This window comes from Astatotilapia calliptera, chromosome 9, assembly GCF_900246225.1.
Source record: "Astatotilapia calliptera chromosome 9, fAstCal1.2, whole genome shotgun sequence".
In the NCBI taxonomy this organism is placed as follows: domain Eukaryota; kingdom Metazoa; phylum Chordata; class Actinopteri; order Cichliformes; family Cichlidae; genus Astatotilapia; species Astatotilapia calliptera.
In genome coordinates this window covers 29,525,215-29,546,642 of record NC_039310.1, presented here as the reverse complement: position 1 = coordinate 29,546,642, position 21,428 = coordinate 29,525,215, and the positions used below count along the sequence as shown (strand labels likewise).

The 21,428-nt window shown below is 40.9% G+C and overlaps 1 protein-coding gene across 2 annotated transcripts; it reads right to left on the bottom strand.

Annotated features, from left to right (window-relative positions):
* Positions 1 to 1,928: 1,928 nt before the first annotated feature.
* cip2a (cellular inhibitor of PP2A) lies at positions 1,929 to 20,935 on the bottom strand. 2 transcript variants are annotated; one of them, XM_026180312.1, is made up of 22 exons: positions 20,827 to 20,935; positions 20,503 to 20,635; positions 20,137 to 20,284; positions 15,459 to 15,571; positions 14,802 to 14,896; positions 14,596 to 14,692; positions 14,239 to 14,361; positions 13,687 to 13,832; positions 13,536 to 13,611; positions 9,801 to 10,022; positions 9,497 to 9,659; positions 8,634 to 8,781; positions 6,869 to 6,968; positions 6,627 to 6,745; positions 6,355 to 6,535; positions 5,065 to 5,139; positions 4,729 to 4,839; positions 4,078 to 4,274; positions 3,483 to 3,596; positions 3,313 to 3,395; positions 2,863 to 3,002; positions 1,929 to 2,289 (listed from the first exon to the last, which is right to left on the bottom strand). In XM_026180312.1, exons 2-22 carry the CDS (start codon positions 20,602 to 20,604, stop codon positions 2,143 to 2,145), a joined length of 2,700 nt encoding a protein of 899 aa, XP_026036097.1. In that variant the 5' UTR covers positions 20,605 to 20,635; positions 20,827 to 20,935; the 3' UTR covers positions 1,929 to 2,142. The 2 variants fall into 2 exon arrangements, with proteins under 2 accessions (XP_026036097.1, XP_026036098.1); XM_026180313.1 differs by having other exon boundaries at positions 20,503 to 20,624.
* Positions 20,936 to 21,428: the final 493 nt, after the last annotated feature.

Here is a 21,428-nt window from a genome sequence, read left to right as displayed (position 1 = left end):
CCGCCAGCTGCTGTCACCTCCACCCCGTACGGGAAACTGATAATAAACATGGAGTTTTAAATTATGAGATCTGAATAAGTTAAAAAAACAACAACAACACTCAGTTTGAGACACTTTTTTCACTCTTGGGTCTGTATGATGTCACAGACAGGCGATATTCAAACACCAATAAATATGAAAGCAGGTACAAATAAATCGATCATCCCTCTAATTTATATTTGGGCAGAAAAAAAATCCTGATTCCTGTTTCTCCCTGCTGACCTGCTGGATTCAAAGCTCATACCATTACATCGTTAGTTACTATTATTCTAATGTTTTCACAGTAAGCTTTAAGCTGTGTTTGACTCTCATGGTTCAAGGTAACTTTATTTATACCCACAGGCAAGAAAAATGACAGCATTTGGCATCCCTTCAAAAACACACATACCTAATAAAAATATAAACCTCACTGTAGCACATGTATAGTAATTTAAACATTTCGAATCAAAAACAAAAACTGTCCCTGTTGCTGTCACTGAATTAAATAAGCACTAAGCTGTTTTTATAACGCTTTGTCCTGCATCCCGGAAACAGAAACCTCCGTCCTGAGGAAAGAAGCTGAAATTCAGCCCTTAGAGGATGGGAACCATTTTTAAGGACTGATAAAGCCATCCTCTGTACCTGCTTAGAGTACAGGGAGGCTAAACAAGACTGTTAGGGATGCACCGATACCGATACTGGTATCGGGGCCGATACTGTAAATTGTGTGTGTACTCATACTCGTAAAAGTTAACCGATACCATGAACCGATACCAACTTATTTCATTAATCAGAGGGTGGCTTGTCATTTCTGTTGTAGTTTTTTAGATTGGCCACTAGGGGGACATCCCGTGCTAAACAGGCACAGGGTTAGGCGAGTGAGACTGGTGACTCCAGATTAAAAAAAAAGAGAGAAACTGGAGGCTGCTGTAGCTAGGCTAAACAAAATGTCAGCAGTGTGGACCGGAACAGCCAACTTTAACTCAGGTTTTGGAAAAGTGATGAAAAATGTCAAGAGAAAATCCACGGGCAGTTAAAATAACAGAGGCTCTGACTCATTTTATCGCTCTGGATGACCAGCCAATGCCGGTCGTGGAAAACATAGGATTGCATCGTCTTCTAAGCATCCTCGAGCTGCGATATGAAATTCCCAACCGCCCATACATCAGGGAGGTAATGGTGCCAAAACTTTCTGAAGAGGTAAAGACAAGCAGTGTGTGCGCGATGTCAGTCCTCGGTTTAACGGCACAGTGGACTGATGATCCACGCGCAGATGAGGAGTTCGTTCGTCAATGCCAAATACTTTCGTTCTTTTGTTTGTTTGTTTGTTTACAATATGGACACTGCAATAATTTAAAAGTTTATTTTATTCGCAAATCTAATTTGTATTTATTTTATTCCAAACAGAAGTGTTTATTTATTATTCTGAAAGCTCGAGACTGTGCCAATAGTTCAGTGATATTTTGTAAAATTACAATGTGGAGACTCTGCAATAATTTAACAGAAGTGCTTATTTTTCACTTGAAATTTTTTTGTGGTCATTTTTAGATTTAATTTTTTTATCGGCAGAGAATATAATAAAACCTGTCTTCCAATTAATTGTATTATAGTATCGGTATCGTATCGGTTTGAAAAAACTGGTATCGTTGCATCCCTAAAGACTGCGGCTCACCTATCAGACGACTGGACCATCTCGCTATTTGATCTGTTGGGAAGCCAGATAATATTCTGTTCACAAGAATTATGAAAAAATACTGAACAAATCAGAAACATCTGCCTGAAAACATCCGTCAGCTCTATAAATATGTAAATGATAATTAAAAATTTATTTCAAAAAGCAGGCCGAGGCTACAGTTTATTTTAGTTACGTTTTTAAATATTTTTTAAAAGAGGAATTTACAAAAACGATCTAGGATGTACACACATATCTATCATTTATTTACTAAATAAAAACACAGACACAGAAAAACTGACATATTTTAAAATATAAGTTGTGTTTAATACAGTTCATTAAGTGTTTTCTATAAAAAGTTTCCTGAAGGTTTAAAGCTCAAGCTTATAGTCTTGAAAGTTGATGGGGATGTTTTTCAAATCAGATTTTCTCCGGTGCAGCTCGGTCGCTGCTCAGAGCGACAGGTTGACGTCGCTCTTCATCTTGCCGCTGCTGAGGCTGTGGATCATGGCGATCATCGCAGAGTGTTTGTTCAACTCGTCCTCCTTCTGCTTCAGCTTCGTCTCCAGCTGACTCTTCTGCAGCTCCAGAGACGACGCCTGGAAAACAGAAAATGTTCTACATCAAGAAACCAGCCTGGGTTTATCTCCTGTCTGCTGCCTGATCATCGACTTAAACTGTGACAAGCTTGGATTCGTCTGTGGACAGAAGCTTTGGGACAGGCTGCAGGAATCTGTTTTTGACTCCGTCTCACGCCTCGATGGTTACAAGCTCTTCAATTTTGGGATTATTTTTTTTTAAAGATCTGAATCTAAAAGGCTGTTTTATTTTATTTTATTACGTTTATTAAGTTGTCAAAAAGGCGTTTCACTTTATGTGAATTTGGACATTTTGTTTTCCCTTTTTGGAGGATTTTAGTTTCTTTCTTTGTTCATTTTTCAAGCATCGTTTGTTTCTTATCAGCATCTCTTCACACACGTGAGAACAGAGAACGACTTTTCTGTCAATTGTCCATCAAATCACAGGTGCATGCATGAGCTAAAATTAAGGCATCAAATAAAAGAAAAAGAAGCCCAACAAAATACTTTACATGTTAAGGAAACAAAGGTATAGAAGCTGCAGGTGTAGCTTGGAGCAAACGTGTCGCGTTTGATCGACACTCCTGTTGTTACCTTGATGCTGGCGTCCTTCCGGGCCTGCTCTGTTTTGTTGAGTTCTTTCCTTAAAACATCCACCGTCTCCTCCAGGTCTCTCCTCTCCTGCTCCTTTTCCTTCACCTTCTCCTCCTCAGCCCGGAGTTCAGCACGCAGACCTGACAGGAACAAAGCAAAGTGCTCCTGAGGCTCATGGATAGGTTACAAATCCTTTAGGTTGTCTTTAATCTCAGCGCTGATAAAAACATGTCTTATAATCTTGACTTTATCAGTCAGAGGCGGTTTTAGACAAACATTTGCAGGCGACAATAAAAACGTTCCTCTAATAAACAAATAAAAGTTACACAGATTTTCTCACATCTCTGATGAATGAAGAGTCTTGGGATCAGATTTCAGGGGGGAAAGGTCCTTTCCCATATTTAGGATACACACATTTGTCTGTTACGGTGAAATTAACTGAAAACCAACCTGAGATTTCACCGTTTTTCTTCTGTAGATCTGAATTAAGCGATCTGATCTCCTCTTCTCTCTCCTGCAACAATGACGCCGTCCTAACAAAGAGCAACGAGCGTCAGAAACCTCGTCTTCAGGTCAAAGGAAACAAGTGTCGCACGTGTGTGTGTGTGTGTGTGGCACACTTGTTTTGCTGCAGCTGGAGGGCTTCGTGGTTCTTCTTCAGGGTGTCCGTCTGTTTGGTGAGAGAAACGTGAGCCGCCTGCACCTCCTTCAGCAGCCGCTCCGTCTCATTGAACCTGCAGAGCAGAACTGTCACACATCTGCACGTCCCAATAAACCAGCCCAAAGTTTCATTTCCACAGCCTGAAATAAAGTCTTGTTATACACGTGTTATAAGATCATTTCTCTCAGGCGGAAACAAAGCAGGACAGTACTGGTTAAATCTGCAGCAGTGATCACAGATCAGGACTGTGGACTTTAAAAGTGAGAACAAAAAAAGGAACAGAAAAAAGAGACTTTGGTGGTTAAGAAGTCAAAACACGTTTGACCCCAGCGTCTGTAACTTCATCAAAACACAAAAAAGTGTTTTTCCTCTTCTTACTGGCGTTAAAAGGAAATAGTGCAGATTGAACTGTGTTGGCTCAGAGAGCGAAGTGTGAGGAGAAAAACCTTCACTGTTTAACTACAGCTGTTATTAAAAATAGAGCCAAAATAAAGAGCTCAAATAAACAAACAAATAAATAAATCCCACCATGGTTTCACCAAAGTGCCTCTGACCTGTTGAGCAGGGTGTTGTAGGCTCCTTTCAGGGCCTGGTGCTCCTCAGAGTCCCGCTGTAGCCTGGAGTTGTGCTGCAGCAGCTCCTCCATGTCAGCTCTGGAGCGCTCCACCTCCAGCACCTGGCCGCTCAGCTCCACCTTCAGCTCCTCGCGCCGCCGCTCGGCGTCCTTCAGCAGACCGCCCAGCTTACGAGCCTGCGGGCAGAACACGGGGCAAAATTAACATACAGGAAAAGTGGATTTTACTAAAAACAGCGAGGATCAGTGATTGAACTTCTAAGCAAAGATGAACTTTCCCATGGCTTGATTTAATTTAATGATTTTAGGAGGTGCTCACACTGACACTGCTTCACATTTAACATCAGAAAAGCATTTGGCACGGACAGCGTGACGCAGTGCATCTGCAAACTACAACCTGGGACTGCATTAAACATCGTAATTACACGTATTTATTCACTATTAATCTTCTAGCACAAAATGTGAGAAAAAACAGGAAAAACAAAGTTTAAATAGCTCGTTATGATGTTTTGTTTTTTTTTAATGTTTTAACATCACAAAAAAGATAAAGCACATGATCCTCACATTTAAGAAGCTGGCACTGCAAACAGTGTATTATCAAAATCTAAAGGAAAGAATAAAAACATGTTACCTCAGCCTCAGCCTGAGCTCTCTGAAAGCGATACTGAGCGAGGAGACGGTCGGCCTGAGAAAGAGCCAGAGCCTTCGCCTCCAACAAGTCCTGCAGACGGCTCTCCTTAGACTGAGGAGACACACAGAAACCTTCATCAGATACAGAAATGCTAAAATCCAGATAAAGTCTGAATGCTCCTGCAGAGGCTTCAGTGTTACATCAACAAATAACTCTCAAGAAGTAAAAATCAGACTGTTAAAAACAAACTGCAAACATATGACAGATTTTTAAACTGCGTGGTTACTCGTCTGCAACATTACAGCAGTGTTCATTGCTTAGGCCTGATGTACTCACCGCGTACGCGCCCAGCTTCTGTTCATACACGTCGATGATCTCGGACACGTGCGAGTCTTTGACCTGCTCCTGCAGCTGCAAGCATCAGACAGACTTCAGTGGAAACGTCGACGGGAAGATTGAAAACATTTATGACACAGTTTTGTTTGTCTGGAAATGTTGCCGACACCGTTTCCAGGGGTTACACCAAATGTTCCCAAACTTTACGACCTTTAAACACTTTAAATAATAAAATATTTCTTTGTGAAACAGTTTTCGAGGCCCCGACGACTTTAAATTATCCAGGGAACAAAGAAAAGTGGAAAATAATATCAGAATCTAATATTTTAGTGTTTTTACTTCTGTGCATTATCTAATAAAACTGCACTGTGTGTGCACAGCCTGTAGCTACATTATAAAGTTTGATAAATCATGTTTGTTTCTGTAATTTAAGACGTTTCCTTTGTTAGCAGCAGTCCAAACAACGTTTTATTGTTTTGACCTACAAAAATCAAGCAAAAAACATTTTGGTCCTAAAATATTTCAAAGTAAAAGTTAAACATGGATGCAGGACACGCATGTGGTTGGGCGCCACGACATTTTAGAGAACCCATAATCTGCAGTACGCTCAAAAGGTGATTTTATTTAAATTATTTTTATTGTATCAATTGATTTTAATTTTGGACATTTAAACAACTTATGGTTTCCGGTAAAATGTGAATATTAAAATGAAAATAAATAAAATAAAAGCCTAAACAGGTCACTGCTACCCTGGTGGTGTTCTTGGATAATTTACATTACCTAATAGTTAATTTGAGGATGAAATTTAATTTGCATTTGTTAAAGTGCACCAAAAGATGGCGTCTTCCCCCTTTTGGTTGTGTTGATCTGACTGATCCTCATAATGTATGACTAATGAACGCAGGACTTCACGCTGTGAGCCACCGAGAGGCCACGATCCTTGACTAGCATCTGTAATCTAGTTTGTACATGTGTAGTCTGTAAAGCATGCTTCATCTGATGACAACAACAACAAACAAAGAAAGAGACTAACCAACCCAACCATCCCAGTTTCCAGGAGTCGATCTGAAGGCGTTTATTGTAAAACTTTTTCACCTTTTTTGGTCTTAAAACTTTAACAGCTTTAATAAAAATTAACCCGTAGAAGCAAATCACCTGAAGATCAAATCTGTTTGAATGAAAGAAGAAAATGCTTCATCTTGGTCTTATGTTCTGATCACAGCTGTTTGCCTCCACCATGGAAATGTTCACGTTTCAACAGTCACAGAGAAACACTCTTGCACACTCTACCTCCAGCCCAGTCTGAATCTTCTCCACCAGACTGTGGACACTTTTGCTGTGGACACTGGAAGAGTCCAGCGTGCTGGTGTTTGTCCTGAGAGGCGGGACTTCCTGCACTGCCACGCGCTTCACAGACAGCTCGGCCTCTCGCTGGCGATAAGCGTTGTTGGCGGCGATGCTTTCTCCCAGACTTGAGAAAAAACAAAGAAATGTTGTCCACGATTCACAGAACTATTAAATATTTCTGGATAAAAATGTGTAGTTTGGATCATGAGACTCACACGAACGAGGGGAAGTCTGGGAGGGGAGTGGCTTCAAACAGCAGAGAGAGCCCGGTCTGCACACTGTCTCTGTGGTGGGACGTGAGGGCCAGAGAGAGCGGCGTCACAATCCTCTGGTCCTGAGGGATAAAACAGAGAGAATAACAACTCGTTTCAACTGAACACAAAACCCTGCGTGCACTAAAAACATGCAGTCAGTGAGAATGTACGGAAGGTAAATAACGTCAGCCTGTATGTAATACCTGCAGCATCCTGTAGAAGCTGGTCTCCATGTCCTTCACATGCTGTCTCAGTTTGCTCATCAACTCCAGGGTCTTCAGCAGAGCTTCTGCACACACCTGACTGAAACCACACACACACACTTTAATATCTTAAAATACCTCAAAAGTAGTTAGAAAACTTTCATCAGCTAAATTAACTCAACATAATAACATAACATTATGTCTATGAGTTCTTTAATTCATCATGAAAAGCTGATTTAAGCTGTTTCAGGATCAGGGTGGCAGCTGACTTTTCAAACTTACATTTGTGCCTGAATGTTATTTGCAGCTCTGTGGGAAGGAAGCATTTTAAGGCCTTTCTAAGTATGTAAGTGGGCAAACGCCTTCGCTTAAATCCTGTTATCAATAGTAACAATACTAAGTATAGAGTGATCCATTTCACATGTGTCTGTTAAGTCACAGACACATCTATACTGGTGGTGTAAAGTGGCCCGTGTCAGTTGTTCTTTTGATGCACAGACTGCAGCTCTCTGAACGTCGTCTGTGCAGTCTGCACGCCAGCTGCAGAGGTCTGCAAGTGTGGTGTCCTTTTAAAAGGGCCTCATTACATTAGTTTCAGCGTTAAGTTTAATATGTTATTGTATGAAGGACAGTCTTGGGTCTGTAGACAGCCAATGACTCAATAAACACGCCCACCAAAGCCTCATCAGCTAAGTTATGATACCAAACTGTACCAGATTAACAAGCAGTAACACTGAGGATATTTCCTGTTTTTATATTTTCATTTGTTTTTCGAGTTCCTAAAATAGCTTAAACTTTTCTCAAAAGTCTTGTTTGTTATATTTTTACTTGAATGAACTCAAATGTTTTTTCATATGTAGTTTCAGTTTTTAGTCTAGTTTTAGTTAATTACATAGTGGATTGCTTAGCGGATGCCTCTGTAGAAGTGAAGTGAATGACTGTAGCAAGTCTGCACAGCTCTTTAAAAATAAAAATAAAAGTTGATACAGCATTTGGTGGATTGCTTTCCTTATCTGTTATGTAGATCAGCGCTGTGTCGCTCATGTTTACTCTTGCTTGTGGCTCTTTGTGTAATTGAGAATGGCCTCTTAAAGAAACAACAACAACAAACAGACGTTCTCCCAAAGCTTGTTGGGCATCATGTTAGCATTAGCCAGCTTATCCCAGCAGAGGATTCACCTGGGCTGCTGACATCTTTGGTTCAGCTCGTGGGCTGTGTTGATGGTTGGTTGGTGTTTTTCTCTACATATCAGAGCCAGTGGGTGAAGTTTCATAACAACCACCAACAGTGACCAATAAATGGAGCATGGCTGACTTGGCTCAGCACGGCTGTTTTAGGGGATTTTCTGAAATCGTTTCCCTCCATAATTACATTTGATTATCTCCACTGCACCTTTACTGACGAGGTTTGACACGTCAGTAAATATCAAAAAGATGCAGTTTGACAACACTAAGAATCATTTTCGGGTAGCTGCATGGGCAGAGACCACCCTCACTAACTTCTGATGCAAACACCTGAAAAATGGCAGAAACCACTCAGTTCAGAAAAGAGCTTCAAGTATTACTCATGGTAGACTTTCAAGGGGTAAAGAGTTAAAGATTTTTAGAGACAATGTAAGTACAAAGTACTGATCACATAAAGCAGTGCAGCTGTATTTTGCATTAATAATGCACGGTCTGGAAATCCCACTGCTTTTCTAGCATCTCTAAAAATCACTTGAACCCAGAAAAATCTGAGCAAAACATCGTCAGAGCTTTCACTCACCTGAGATCATCGTCAGAGCTGGGAGGCAGACAGCTGAGTGGATTGCTGCTATGACAACATGAGAGAAGAGCTTCAACCTGTGAGAGGCACAGCTGAGCGCTTATCTGACAGGACACCAAGGATCTGGTGGCATCCTCTGTGCACAGGAGTGGGAGAGTTAAGGCTTCGAAGGAATCAGACATGTGCAGTAGAGGTGGGAATCACCATACAACCCACGATACGATATTATCACAATATTTAACGCACGATACGATATTATTGCAATTTTTTAAAATATTTTGCGATATTCAGATTCTGTACATAAAGGTAAACTTTATCAATATTCATTTTATCTAATATCAAAGTCTCGCACTCAGTCTTTCTCTCATTTCAGTTTTATTGTTGACAAACTGAACGGTTTGTATTACAGTCTAGTCCAACTTAACTGAATGCAACCATCTGGTACAATTATAGCTATTTATGAAAACTATGCAGCCCATTCAGCAACTGAAGAATTTGAAAGTAAATTAAAACAAAATATAATTTTACATTAAATAAAGTTTTAAACTTAATTAAAATAAAACATGGCTTAAATTAAAATAAGCAAACTGTCATGTTTATTGCTGCAATAAAAAAAGTTAAACACATTTGGACAGTGAAGGAATGTCAGGATTCTTGCTCAGAAAAAGGATCAACATGAAGTCAGATCATGTTCCAGTCCACGAAAACTTTTTTTGTAACAAAATATCGATTTCTGCTGTCCCTGTATCGATACATTATTAGCAAACAAAATATCACGATACTACCCAGTATCGATTTTTTCCCCCACCCCTAATGTGCAGATACAGACAGACTGCAGGGCGGCAGGGTCACGAGAAGGATATTTAGCAGCAGGCTGGTGACGTAGCTGATGCGGAGACAGTGTTTTCTCAGGTGAGCATCTCCCTGTGAGAGATTGAGGCCCTTCAGCAGCCCTAACAGTGTCGGAAGCAACATTTCCACAAAGCTCAGTGTAGAATCAGGCATACTCTCTGCTCCCAGTGTCTCCTGGATGGAGAGGACAGGAAGAGAAGTGGGTGGACAGCTAACAAATTTTATTTTAATCATGACTACAGCTTCCAGGTAATCAGAAGAAAAGGTTCTGCCACTGTCAGACCGCTCCCCTGTATCCCAGTGGGGCTACCTTACCTCCAGTAGCTCGCTCAATAGCTGCAGGACCTGCAGAGAGCAAGATTCGCCACCCTCCACGGGCGAGCTCAGCCACTGCACCAGTGCCAGCCCACACTGCGCCTTGCGTCCACCGTCCCGTCCTGCGGCTCTGAGTTTAGGTCCCGCCGGTTTGAAAACCACCTCGCACAGGAGCGAGCGCAGACCTGAGACACTGCACATGGCAAGGAGAAGCTCCAACACCTGCGAAGCACACACGTAACACACATCAAGATGAAGGTTTGTAGCAGCTGAGCATGGCTTACAAAGGCTTTCCTTCCCCTTTATCCAAAAATAGGCTGCAGAAAAAGGCAAGTGTGCAATCATGCAGTAAAACTCAAGGTGGGCCGATAATGCTTTTCCATTTTCTGTCTTATATGTTAGAATGGATGCTGATTAAGAGTAGGAACAGTCTGATCATATTCACAGTAGACAGCAGAAGCATCTTCATGCATCTGCTTACAATCTTTAGATAAACTTCAGAGAACAAAACACCCAAATTTCAACATAACCTGTGAGTAATACGAGCAGCAGCTTCAAGCTTATAATAATCACAGAATTGACTAAAAATCGAATAAAACTGCAACAAACATCTGATACTTTTCTCAGTTTTGTACCACTGAAACTTGAATATCTATTTATTTATTGATAAATTGTGAACAGACGAATCTATATATAACAAAATTTTTGCAACATTATTATCATTATTAATAATATTATTATGGCACATTTGTATATTTATGTTAGTATGTATATAAAAAGTATCTATTTAAAAAAATCTGTTGCCGTTGCTTTTGTGACACATGTCACGTTACACATTGTCACAGGTTTCACTCCTGATATTTTAACCCAAACCATGATGAGTTCCTAAACCTGCATTATTAGTTCCTGAGCATCATGGAAAAGGTAGCGAAAGCAAAACATGAAAGATGAAAGCAAAACTGAACAAGTTCGGTCTTGTGATATAAAACCATCGACCAAATAATAACCAACAAATGTCCAACAGCTTTTCAGCTGAGATCACAAAAAAAAGGTTTGCAAACCAGCTATGAACCAGTTAAACAACATAATTGTATTGCTTGTTAATATTAAAACTATTAACTACAGTTTTTACAGCGTTTCATTCTTCAATTCAAACATCAAAGGTAAAGTGCAACCAAAATGCCGTGAAGCCCCTGCCCTGCTTCCTCTTGCGCTCGCGGTTTTTGATATTTTACAGCATCACGTTTTCATTTCAAGGAAACACACTGAGTGACTTTAAAATCAACAGTTTCCTAAATTTAAAAATCAATTTCAGTTTCTGTTTAAACTCCTGAACAAATGTAAGAAAACCTCTAGATCTGACAATTAAAATCGAAATTCAAGTTGAATCCTTTCGGGTTTTGGGACGTTTTATTGTTTCTTTTTAGTTCAGTTTAGTTCCAGTTTTTGATAGAAGATTTTTATCATTTCAGTTTAGTTTTTCAGTTTAAGAAAGTATGAGGTCATTTCTGCTTCTGTTCTTCCAGATTAACTAAAAATGAACTCATCATGACATTTAATGTATTGCACAGTCTCTTTATAAGGCAGCAGTTGATAAAAACGCTGACAGCTGCAGAATCGTTCAACTCAAACGTAACCACTTAAACCTGCACGCACAAATAATGAGAGAACAGGCTGTTACAAAAAAGCAACATTAACATTTTTAAAGACTAAATATTCCTTGCATTTATTTCCTGGTTTGTCGGCAGCAGCTCCTGAAAGCGTTGTTTCACTGTCATCAGTTAATAGGAGACACCGGTTTATCAGAAACGCTGCTGTCCAGTTATAAGAGGAAGAAAAAACATGTGAGTCTGTGTGAGAATAGCTTTCTTTAACTGCTGCACAACAAAACAAAACAACAACAGCAAAACCACACAGGAACACATTTGGACCATCTGTACGCACGCTCAGTAATCCAGAGTGAGACTCCTTTCAGCTCTTGTGCTCACCAAGGACATTTCTGTCCGTTTGACTTCAGTTATTCATTTTGAGTTAACACAGATATTTATGTTAGAATTTCAACACCAGGTCCCAAAATAAGCTGTGAAACCAAACACTAAACAGCTCCACTGAAGCACATTACAGCCTCTCTGCAGTGCTGAAACAGCAGCTCTCCCTCTGTGACCCTCAGCGTTCGCTGGATCGATCGTTCTTCTGGTCAAACCTCAAAGGTCTTCAATGTCAGCCAAGTCTAGAACTTTGAAACTGTGATTCGTACAAGTGTGGTGTGTGTTGTCAAATTGATAACAATCGATTAAGTAACAGGATATGAAATACTTCTGTCTTATTAACGAGCAGTAAGAAATATTTAAAATAATTATTTGTCTAAAAACAAAAAAACATTTGTATTTACCTCAGAAATTCATTTTATTGTTTTATATGTTTTTAAATATATTAATTTTATGTGTTAAAGTGCAGAAATGAGTGAGTTTGTGTCTGTAAGCCTTGAAAGGAGAATGTGGTTCAGTGGCTGCACTGAACAGACGTGAGCATATCCTGAAGTTGCTCCGTGATTTGATGCAAAGCTTTTGTGCTGTTTGAAGACGCCGTGATGGTGCAGACGTTAACAATAATTCGCTGATGTTCAGACAGACGTCTCAGAGCCATAAAGACAAAACTAAGACTAAAGTACAGCTTTCTATCCCTCAGCCATGCTGAACGCGCTCCTCTTGTTGTCATTTGCATCAAAGTAGGTGAAACGGATCCACCCAGGCTTCTGCTTCTTACCTGGACATGCTCATATCCCTGAAGTTTAACTGAGTGCTACCTTTTGTTTGAGCAGGACTTGCTTGTTTGCCTTCATGTGCATATGAACTTGAGTGACAGCCCATTCTTCATTCATAGGGTCGGCCTTCTATCAGGTTGAGGTCAGGACTCTGTGCAGGCCAGTCGAATTCCTGCACATCAAACTCACTCATCTATGTCTTTGTGGACCTTGTGTTGTTTCTGGTGCACAGCCATGTTGGAACACGGAGAGATGATCTCCAAAATGTTCCCACAAAGTTGTGACCATGAAATTGTCCAAAATGTTTTGGTATCCTTGAGCTGCTTTCAGTGGAACGACGAGCCTGAGCACAACTCCAGAAAAACAACCCCACACCATAATCCCCCCTCCACCAACGTCTCTCCAGAGAACACATCTGCCCACTCTAGAGTCCAGTGGCGCCGTGCTTTACATCACTGCATTTTAAGCTTTGCGTTGCGCTTGGTGATGTAAGGCTTGGACGCAGCTGCTCAGCCATGGAAGCCCAATCCATGAGGCTCTCTATGCGCTGCCTCTGAGCTAATCTGAAGACCAGGTGAAATTTGGAGGTCTGTAGTGATCTCTGTGCACTGCTCCTCAGCATACGCTGACCCCGCCCTGTGATTTTACATGGCCTACCACTTTGTGGCTGAGTTGCTGTCACTCCCAATCGCTTCCACTTTGTGATAATACCACTAACAGCTGACTGTGGAATATTTAGTAGCGAGGAAGTCACATGGCTGGGCTTGTTGCACAGTTTGCACCTCATCACGGACCGCACTGGAATTTACTGTCTAAGAGCGACCCACTTTGTTGCCACAAGAAGGTCAGTGTTGACGTCAGCGGCATCACGTCTGATGCAAACTGTGTCACACGTGATGGTTTCAGGAAATACTGGGAACTTACAGAGTTAAGCACAGCTGGTGTGGGTTATCATATTTGTCGTCTCTCACCTTGGCTGCAGGGTCCGGGTCTTTCGAATGCAGCAGTCCTAACACTTGAGACACACATGCCGAGAAGTGGGGATACCTGGAAATGGACAAAGGCTTTCAGCGGAGTTTTAAAGCAGCTGTTCAGGAAAAGAGCTGTGAATTATCTGCATACCTTGTTAGGTAATCAGCTATTTTGGGGTTCTTTAACAAATCAACCAAAAGGTCGACTGAGTATTTTCTCGTCAGAGTACCATCACCATTCACGATGATGTTGAACACAAGCTGGAACGTTTGATGGATGTTCTTTGCATCAAAGAGCTACGAGGAAATCCCAGAGATTAGAGACAGGATATTATGTGAATCAGCATGAATGTTGTTTACTGTTCAACAGATAAAAACGAGAATAGAAAATAGGAACAAAGTAAAAAAGGAACAATTGTTTCTGCTGTTAAGAAAAAAAAATCGAGTCATGGCAGAGACCTGCAGAAGTCTTGAGTCTCATTTGATGACATTTTGTCAGATTGTCTTGTAATTTTTTATAAAAAGTGTTTTTTGAGCAAAAGTTCTCCAGGTTTTTTTGGAGTTCTTTCAAAGTTTTCTGATTTTTGGACGTTAGCTGCTTTTTCACTCTTTTTCAGTCCAGTCTGTGAACATTTACAGAAAGATTTCTTTGTTTCGTCTTTAGACACTTTGTTAAGCGCAGATCCCAGCAGAGTTCACCTACCTTCTCTCCAACCTTCTCATTCAGGCTGAGGCTGGCCAGTATAGACAACGTGAAGACCACCACAGTCAGGCTGTTGTGCGCCAGAAAGTTGATCAGTGTGCGATAAAACTGCTTCACGTTGTCCTACAAAACAACATAACCAGTTTCACTCCTACTGGTCACCAACAATAAATGCATGTGGCCCAAAAAACTGAATAGTGCATCTCAAAAACATTCGAGTATCCTATTATTGTATTGTGAAATATTTAAAGGCCTTTTTTGGTTTAATTTTGATGATTGCGGTTTACAGCTCATGAATTTCTCGGGCCTCCAATTCTTAGAACTCTTCCTCTTGTATGTGAATCAGCAGAAACTCACCAGAGACTTGATGTAGATCTGCACGGAGATGTTGTCGCGACAGAGATTGGCCAAGAGGCCGAGACATGACATGACAACGTCTTCATTTTGAGATTGGCTGTGATGAAAGACCGTCGGTAATCTCGTTAATTGAAACATAATGAATCAAAACATAAAGAGCAGTATTTCAGTATAACATAAAGGCAGAGATGAGATGTGTTTCTCACATGTTGGTCATGAGAAAAGTGATGAGCTCGTGGATGCAGCTGGCGGACTGGAAGATGCGAGTGTTGTAGGTCAGCTTCTGCAGCACCTGGAGGCACTGAAATACAGAGCAACACGACACAGACAGTTTTAGAGAAAGACTCAAAGCTAAAAGGTAAAAGTCTGTCGAGTAGATAGTACAGTCATAAATCTGCTTCAGGTAATTACTACATCTATATTAATAAAGATTTGGTTTGACCACTATTGGAATAGTTTTGGGTTTGTCTGCACAGGCAGAAACTACCCTCACGAGCTCCTGGTGCACACACAGTTTGTTCTGCTCAGTACAGGAAAGGGCTTCAGCGCTTAGTCCTTGTATGCCTTCAAGGGGTAAAGAGTTTCTTGTAAAACACAATTCTCAATTTTACATTTTGCTCATGAAATATGCTTTAACTTGTATAAATGTCAAGGACACCAAGAGCAGAAGCACCACGGCACTTTCTTTCTGTCTTTCTTTCTGTCACTGTGAACTGGCAGAGACATTTGTGCTCGCACAAGCTGACGGTAATGTTTAGAAGACTTCAGGGCTTCAGTTTGTGTGAAAACAGCTACGACGTTTCCTGTAATTGCTTGAGTCTCACCCCCAGCTAGCAGCACACCGACTGTATTGATGGGCTTACCTGCAGCACCAGAGCCTCCCCAGGTGTGTTGCTGTGACAGTGTATGACAGCAGCCAGGGTGCTGGTGAGGTTGTAGCTGCTGTGCAAAATCTCCCGGCTCTGATCGTCGCAGGCTGTGAGGAATGAGTGTTTATGAAGTCGTTAGCATTTAGATTTTCTGTCTCAGAAATCATAAACATCCTTTTTTTATTATTATTCTTACTACACTATACATTCTGTTTACTATTCTCTGCTTACTGATGCAGCAGTTTCCTGACCCAATACGATAGGATTCTTTGGGAGACAATAATAAACCTAACTGACCAACTGGCCTCTGATTATTTATGCATTCAAAGGTTAGCTTCCAGCACACTGTGAAAAGTTCGGCACACAAACAAATAGTTTGCTGTTATTATCGGAATTTTGTAAAAACAGTGGAAATCCACATACTGCACATATATTTGAGGCAGACATGATTTTACTCAGAACCGTAGGAGGGCAGCCATACTTAGTGCTGTAAGGAGATGAGCTGAAAGAGGGCCTGACATTGAGAAAAGACGGTGAAACCTCAGAGGACATACCAGGGTCTGAGAAGCCTGTGCAGGAGTATATATATATATGTATAAGCTACACGTAGAACACCAGGCTGTGAACCATCCTTCTATGGTCTTAGCAGATTAAGGGAGACTTGTTGAACTATCTTTAAGAGAGGTCTCACTTTTCAGAGGGATTTATTCTTTCCCCCTTACCACAGACCATTTCTTAATTTGGACTCCCTTATATCGAAGAATCTGTCTGAACTGACTGAACTGGATAAAACCAGGGATGAGAACATCTGGATCCTAGATTACTGATTACCTGACAAGGTTCTTATTTCCCTTCTAGGAATCATAATACTTAAACTTCAAAGCCCCAGATTACACATTGTCCATGCTCAGGCTTCTCAAAACATTCCTGTTCTAATGTCCGGTCTTACAGCACTAGGTCTGACTCCCCTCCCCTCTGCCTGCAGTATGGACATGAGTTAAACATGTGAGGTAGTAAGAACACTGTAGTAAAGGGCAATGAATGAAAGTTTTGGTTTTGAATTGGAAAAAATTACTGTAGATTTCTGAAATCCTGAAATCAAAGTTAAGGCTTGTTTTAATTTTGAAAAAACAAAACAAAAACACACACACACACACACACACACACACACACACACACTTTCAAGCCAGTGGCACCATGTATTTCTATATATTATGCCTGTATAATCAACAATTGTCAAGTATTGTTCGGCTCCATAAAATAACACTGCATCGCAGAAATACTTTGAAAGCGCGGAACGACAATATTTTATATAAAGCCGGAGATTTGATGTGTGAGCTCGAACCTGTAACAGTCTTTGTGGCAGTGAAAAACTCACTTTGTATGATGTCCACACAGCTGTAAACAAAGTTACTGATGCTTTAGATTTTCTCATGACTTCTTCCACATTAGTTCTCTTTGAATTTGATTTCCACTCAGTTTAATTTCAGTTCCAGATTTGCTCGTTTGAGTTTAGTTTTCAGTTTTAGTGTTTGGACTAAGGAGCTTGGAAAGAAAAGCGTCTGGACTTCTTTAAGTTGCTTGAAGACGTTTCACCTCTCATCTGAGAAGCTTGAGATCCCTTCCCAGACGCCTTAATGCCCACTCACACCCTTTGCCATCTGACCTCAGGAAACCACATGATAGGGTGGGACCAGGTTTCACAATGAGCTCACCCAAAACTCTGGCTGATTGTGACCTACATCCGTTTTCACACCTTGGCTCATGTGATTAGGTAAAGCATCATTAGGGGGTCATTTTGTCCCTCTCGGGGGGGGTTACTCCCGCAGTGCTTAAATCTGGGACTCTCCACCATTTGACCCTAGAACTGAAGAAGCTTCTTGGATGAGAGGTGAAACGTCTTCAAGCAACTTAAAGAACGCTTTTATTTCCAAGCTCCTTAGACTACGATGACCTGGATGACTGAGAACCTTCACAGACTTAGTGTTTGGACCAGTTATACTATGAAAGGTTCTTGTCAACAGCTCAGGGAGGCATTGTAATCGCATGTGAAGTGCAGTTTTTTATGCAGAAGAGCATATCGGTCACAGGTGTGCACATTTGACTTGTTTTTAAGGTTATTTCACCACAGCGGTAAATTTAAATTGCTCGGCTATAACACAGGAAAAGTAATAAAACTTCAGACTGAATTAAAGAACAAAGTCATCTGTGTGCCCATCTTCATTAGTTCCTACATGGTGCTTACATTTTCTCCTCTCTTTTTTTATTCTTCCCTGTATGATAGGTCACCCCTCTGACTGCGATGCCATCCCTCTGCCTCATTATCTGGTGAATTTTGAATTGTCCCTCTATTCTAGCATTAACCTCAAGAGTTACACATATATCTGACGACTCAGGTGGAGGTAGGACTCATCCAGAGTAGCGCTGTTTTATTCCAAACTATTCAACCACATAGGAATCTTTGACAGTGTCAATGTGCAAAGAACACAAGATGTTATTTACACTCTGATCCTAACCCGTCCCTGTGCTGAAGTTACACATTACTGTGTCACATGCATAAATCGACACACTGATCTTTTTTCTTTATGTCATGTAATGATTGGTATTTCAAGGTAAAAAAAAAAAAAAATGCACACACACATGCCATATGTCTTCAGAGAAGTTGAGATCTGATGGCAAATGCCCTGTATTTGTATAGCGCTTTACTAGTCCCTAAGGACCCCAAAGTAGGGCTGGGCCCTATCATACCGTTCACGGTGATACCGGTGTAATGTTGGGCAATGATAAGAGAATGAAATATGGCGATAGAATATGGGTAAAACGCGCGTGCGCAGTGCCTTTGTTTACATACGCACATGGTGGCTACGCAGAATGAGAAGAGCGAAAGCAGATCGTTGAATGAAACAGATGAACCAGAACTGGTTTGTAAAAATTCTGCAACTTCAGTGGTGTGGAACTGGTTTAGCTTTCGTCCGTCAGATACACAACAAAGCACTATTTGTGGTAGAGCATGCTAGCGGGCCGCCGTTATTACCGTGTTGTTTGGAATATACGGCACACTTAAAATCAATCCTTTGATTTTTCTGAAAGTTGACAGAGCCCCTTATAATCCCGTGTGCCTTATGTATGAACTCTGGTTGTGTTTACTGACCTCGAAACGATTTTATGTGCACGGCGCTCAAAAATCTGTCACATGTTTTAGTACAACTTTGCTAAGCTACGAAGCCGCACCGCTTGATGGATTGTCGGAGCATCACGGCTATCGTGGGCAGGAGCCTCGCGGAGTGATACGTACTGTGCTTCAACATAGTGTTACGGTACTGCGTGTGTTTAACCTCTTTTTAAGTTTTGTGGATATTCTACATGGTTATGCTGAGGATATGTCGGCCAGTTTCCACTGGAAACGCCTTTTGGCTAAACTGTCAGCAAAGAATTTGCATTTGCACTGTTACATTTTTATATAACTTTAATGCACATAAAAAACAGCTGCTTGTTTAAGTGCAAATACATTGATGGTTTGGTTTTTTCCCCCACTAATAAAGTTGGGGAGTTGTAAAGCATTTTGTCTAGTGTCAATTATATCGTCAGTTATATCGTTATCGCAAATTTTCAAATGTACATCGTGATAATTTTGGTCATATCGCCCTGCTCTACCCCAAAGCGCTTTACACATTCAGTCATCCACCCAGTCACACACACATTCACACACTGGTCATGGCAAGCTACATTGTAGCCACAGCCGCCCTGGGCGCACTGACAGAGGCGATGGCAATTACTTTGTGTTCTTCTGCACATTGTACAGATCAGCTGTTACACACAGATGTATACGGTGGGACAGTTTGTGGTAATACAGCTGTCTTCAAGATAAATCCTCCGCTCCACCCAAGTCTCAGACCTCAGGACCTTATAACAGTCCCTAACGAATTCTATCAGATAAGTTCAACCTTATAGAAAAATATATTGATTGTTCTTCAACCTCCTCTCATTTGTCACACCGTTTTCAGAGAGGGACATGTGTAAAACCTGCGTGTTCACTATATTACTTTTGTTATAGCATCCCTGGCTTCAACAGACTCCCTCATCGGGTGTGCTCATTTCTGAGCCACTAATCTGTGATGCTCTTTGCAGATAATTATTGAAATGAACTGAATGCAAGAAATTAGTACACCATTAGTAGATCACCTAAAGAATTTTCCGCTCCCATGGGATTGTTTTGTAAAACCACTGTCACATTAATCTGCCCGGCAGCTTTCAGTCACAAAACTGACACGGTGCCTCTTTGGTAAACCCCGCCAGCAGCTTTGTGATGCCTAAAGAAGTCTTTACAACACTTTCATAATGACAACCGATACAGATTAAGTTGTCTGTGAATTTTTTAAATACTTTTGCTCTGGCAACTACTCCTCTGCTTACAATATAAACGCAATAGTTTATGCCATTTAGATAAAACTACATCCCTATGACATGATTGCAAAGGCCCCTAATGCTTGTTGGGTTGACAGAAGCAATCACATAAAGACTCAAATCTGGGACTTTTCTGGAATTTCACATTTCTGTGAAAAAACAAAGTTTTAGTTAACTAATAAACTTGAATTCAAAATGCCAGAGCACTCAGGTGATGGTCCATTACTGGTGCTGAAGTGTGTATAAAGTATGAAGAGGTCTTCCGTACCTAGCTGTGACAGCAGGGAGATGATGGAGCTCGTCAGGGTGGGGCTGGTGCTTGGGTTTCCAGCCAGCTCTACCAGCCCACTCACACACTCGCTGGGCAGAACCTGAGCTGAGGACAGCAGCTGCTCGCACTTTAGGCCCGAGAGCTTCTGCAAACACACGGCATGTACGTAAACTACACAGGGATACGATACACATATCCCCAACAGCATTTTGAGTTGTAATCACAGGCCAAATTATTGCACAGCAAACCCCTACTTTGTATATTCTACTCCCAAACCACTGCTTGCCTCACGTGGTGCCTCATAAAGCCACTCAGGTGTTATTCTCCAGTTTGACGGATGTATAAACTGAACAGTTAGCTCACCTCCACCTGTTTTTGTAGCTGCGCTGCGTGCTGCGCTGTCCTGCTGTCTCTGTACTGCTGTATAGCCAGCAGCAGAGACTTCAGACAGGTCGTCACGTCCATCTTGTACAACAAAAACTGCACTGTAAGGAGACTTTGTCAAAGAGAGAGACAAGAGAGAAACAACCAATGTCCGTGTTAACACTAGCTAGCCAGCTTATCTTTCATTGTAATGACAACAGAAAATAAACTAATCATAAAAGCCTGAAACTGTGACTCGTTTATTCAAAACATAAGATTAAATTACGATAAATATGATAAATGTCAATTCGATAAATAATATACCTGCGGTGCCTTTTCTTTTTTCAGAGAAACATCAACAACCGGCAACACATCGACAGCTTCCTCCCGCTTCAACTTCGAACGGGAAGGGATCGTACCATGTACGAGAAAGGGGGAGACAATAAATGAAATCAATATTAACGACATTATAATTGATTATTTGGTGCCATATTTACACAATTTTTAAAAATGAACAAGGGTTTTAAGAGCCAGATTGAAACAATGCTTAGGAATTTAATGGTAATGGCTTAAAATAGATTAAGCTGTTGAAAATGCACACCCTTATTACAGGGACGAGACCATGTGAGAATACACGTAACAAGAGGGGGCGGAGCAACAATTACCCGTAGTAGTTCAACAGTGAAAAGTGAATTAAATTAAATTAAATTATTACATTTATTTAAATGTAATAAATTTACATTGAAACATGACTTTCAGAAAATTTTATTTTATTGAATTACTTATCAACAAATGTAATTGATTTTTACACACAAACCCCTGTAAGGTTTACTCTAAAAGAAATAACAGCAAACTGTTTCTTCCACAGTATACTTTTCACCAAAAAATAGAAACCAAAACAGTGTGTGTGTGTGGGGGGGGGGGGC

Coding starts and splice junctions, on each gene's coding strand:
- cip2a (XM_026180312.1), bottom strand. CDS start 20,604: ATGGACGTGACGACCTGTCTGAAGTCTCTGCTGCTGGCTATACAGCAG. Junction 6,536..6,626: donor CCAGACTTCCCCTCGTTCGT/GTGAGTCTCATG, acceptor TTTTTTCTCAAG/TCTGGGAGAAAGCATCGCCG. Junction 3,396..3,482: donor CTCCAGCTGCAGCAAAACAA/GTGTGCCACACA, acceptor GCTCTTTGTTAG/GACGGCGTCATTGTTGCAGG.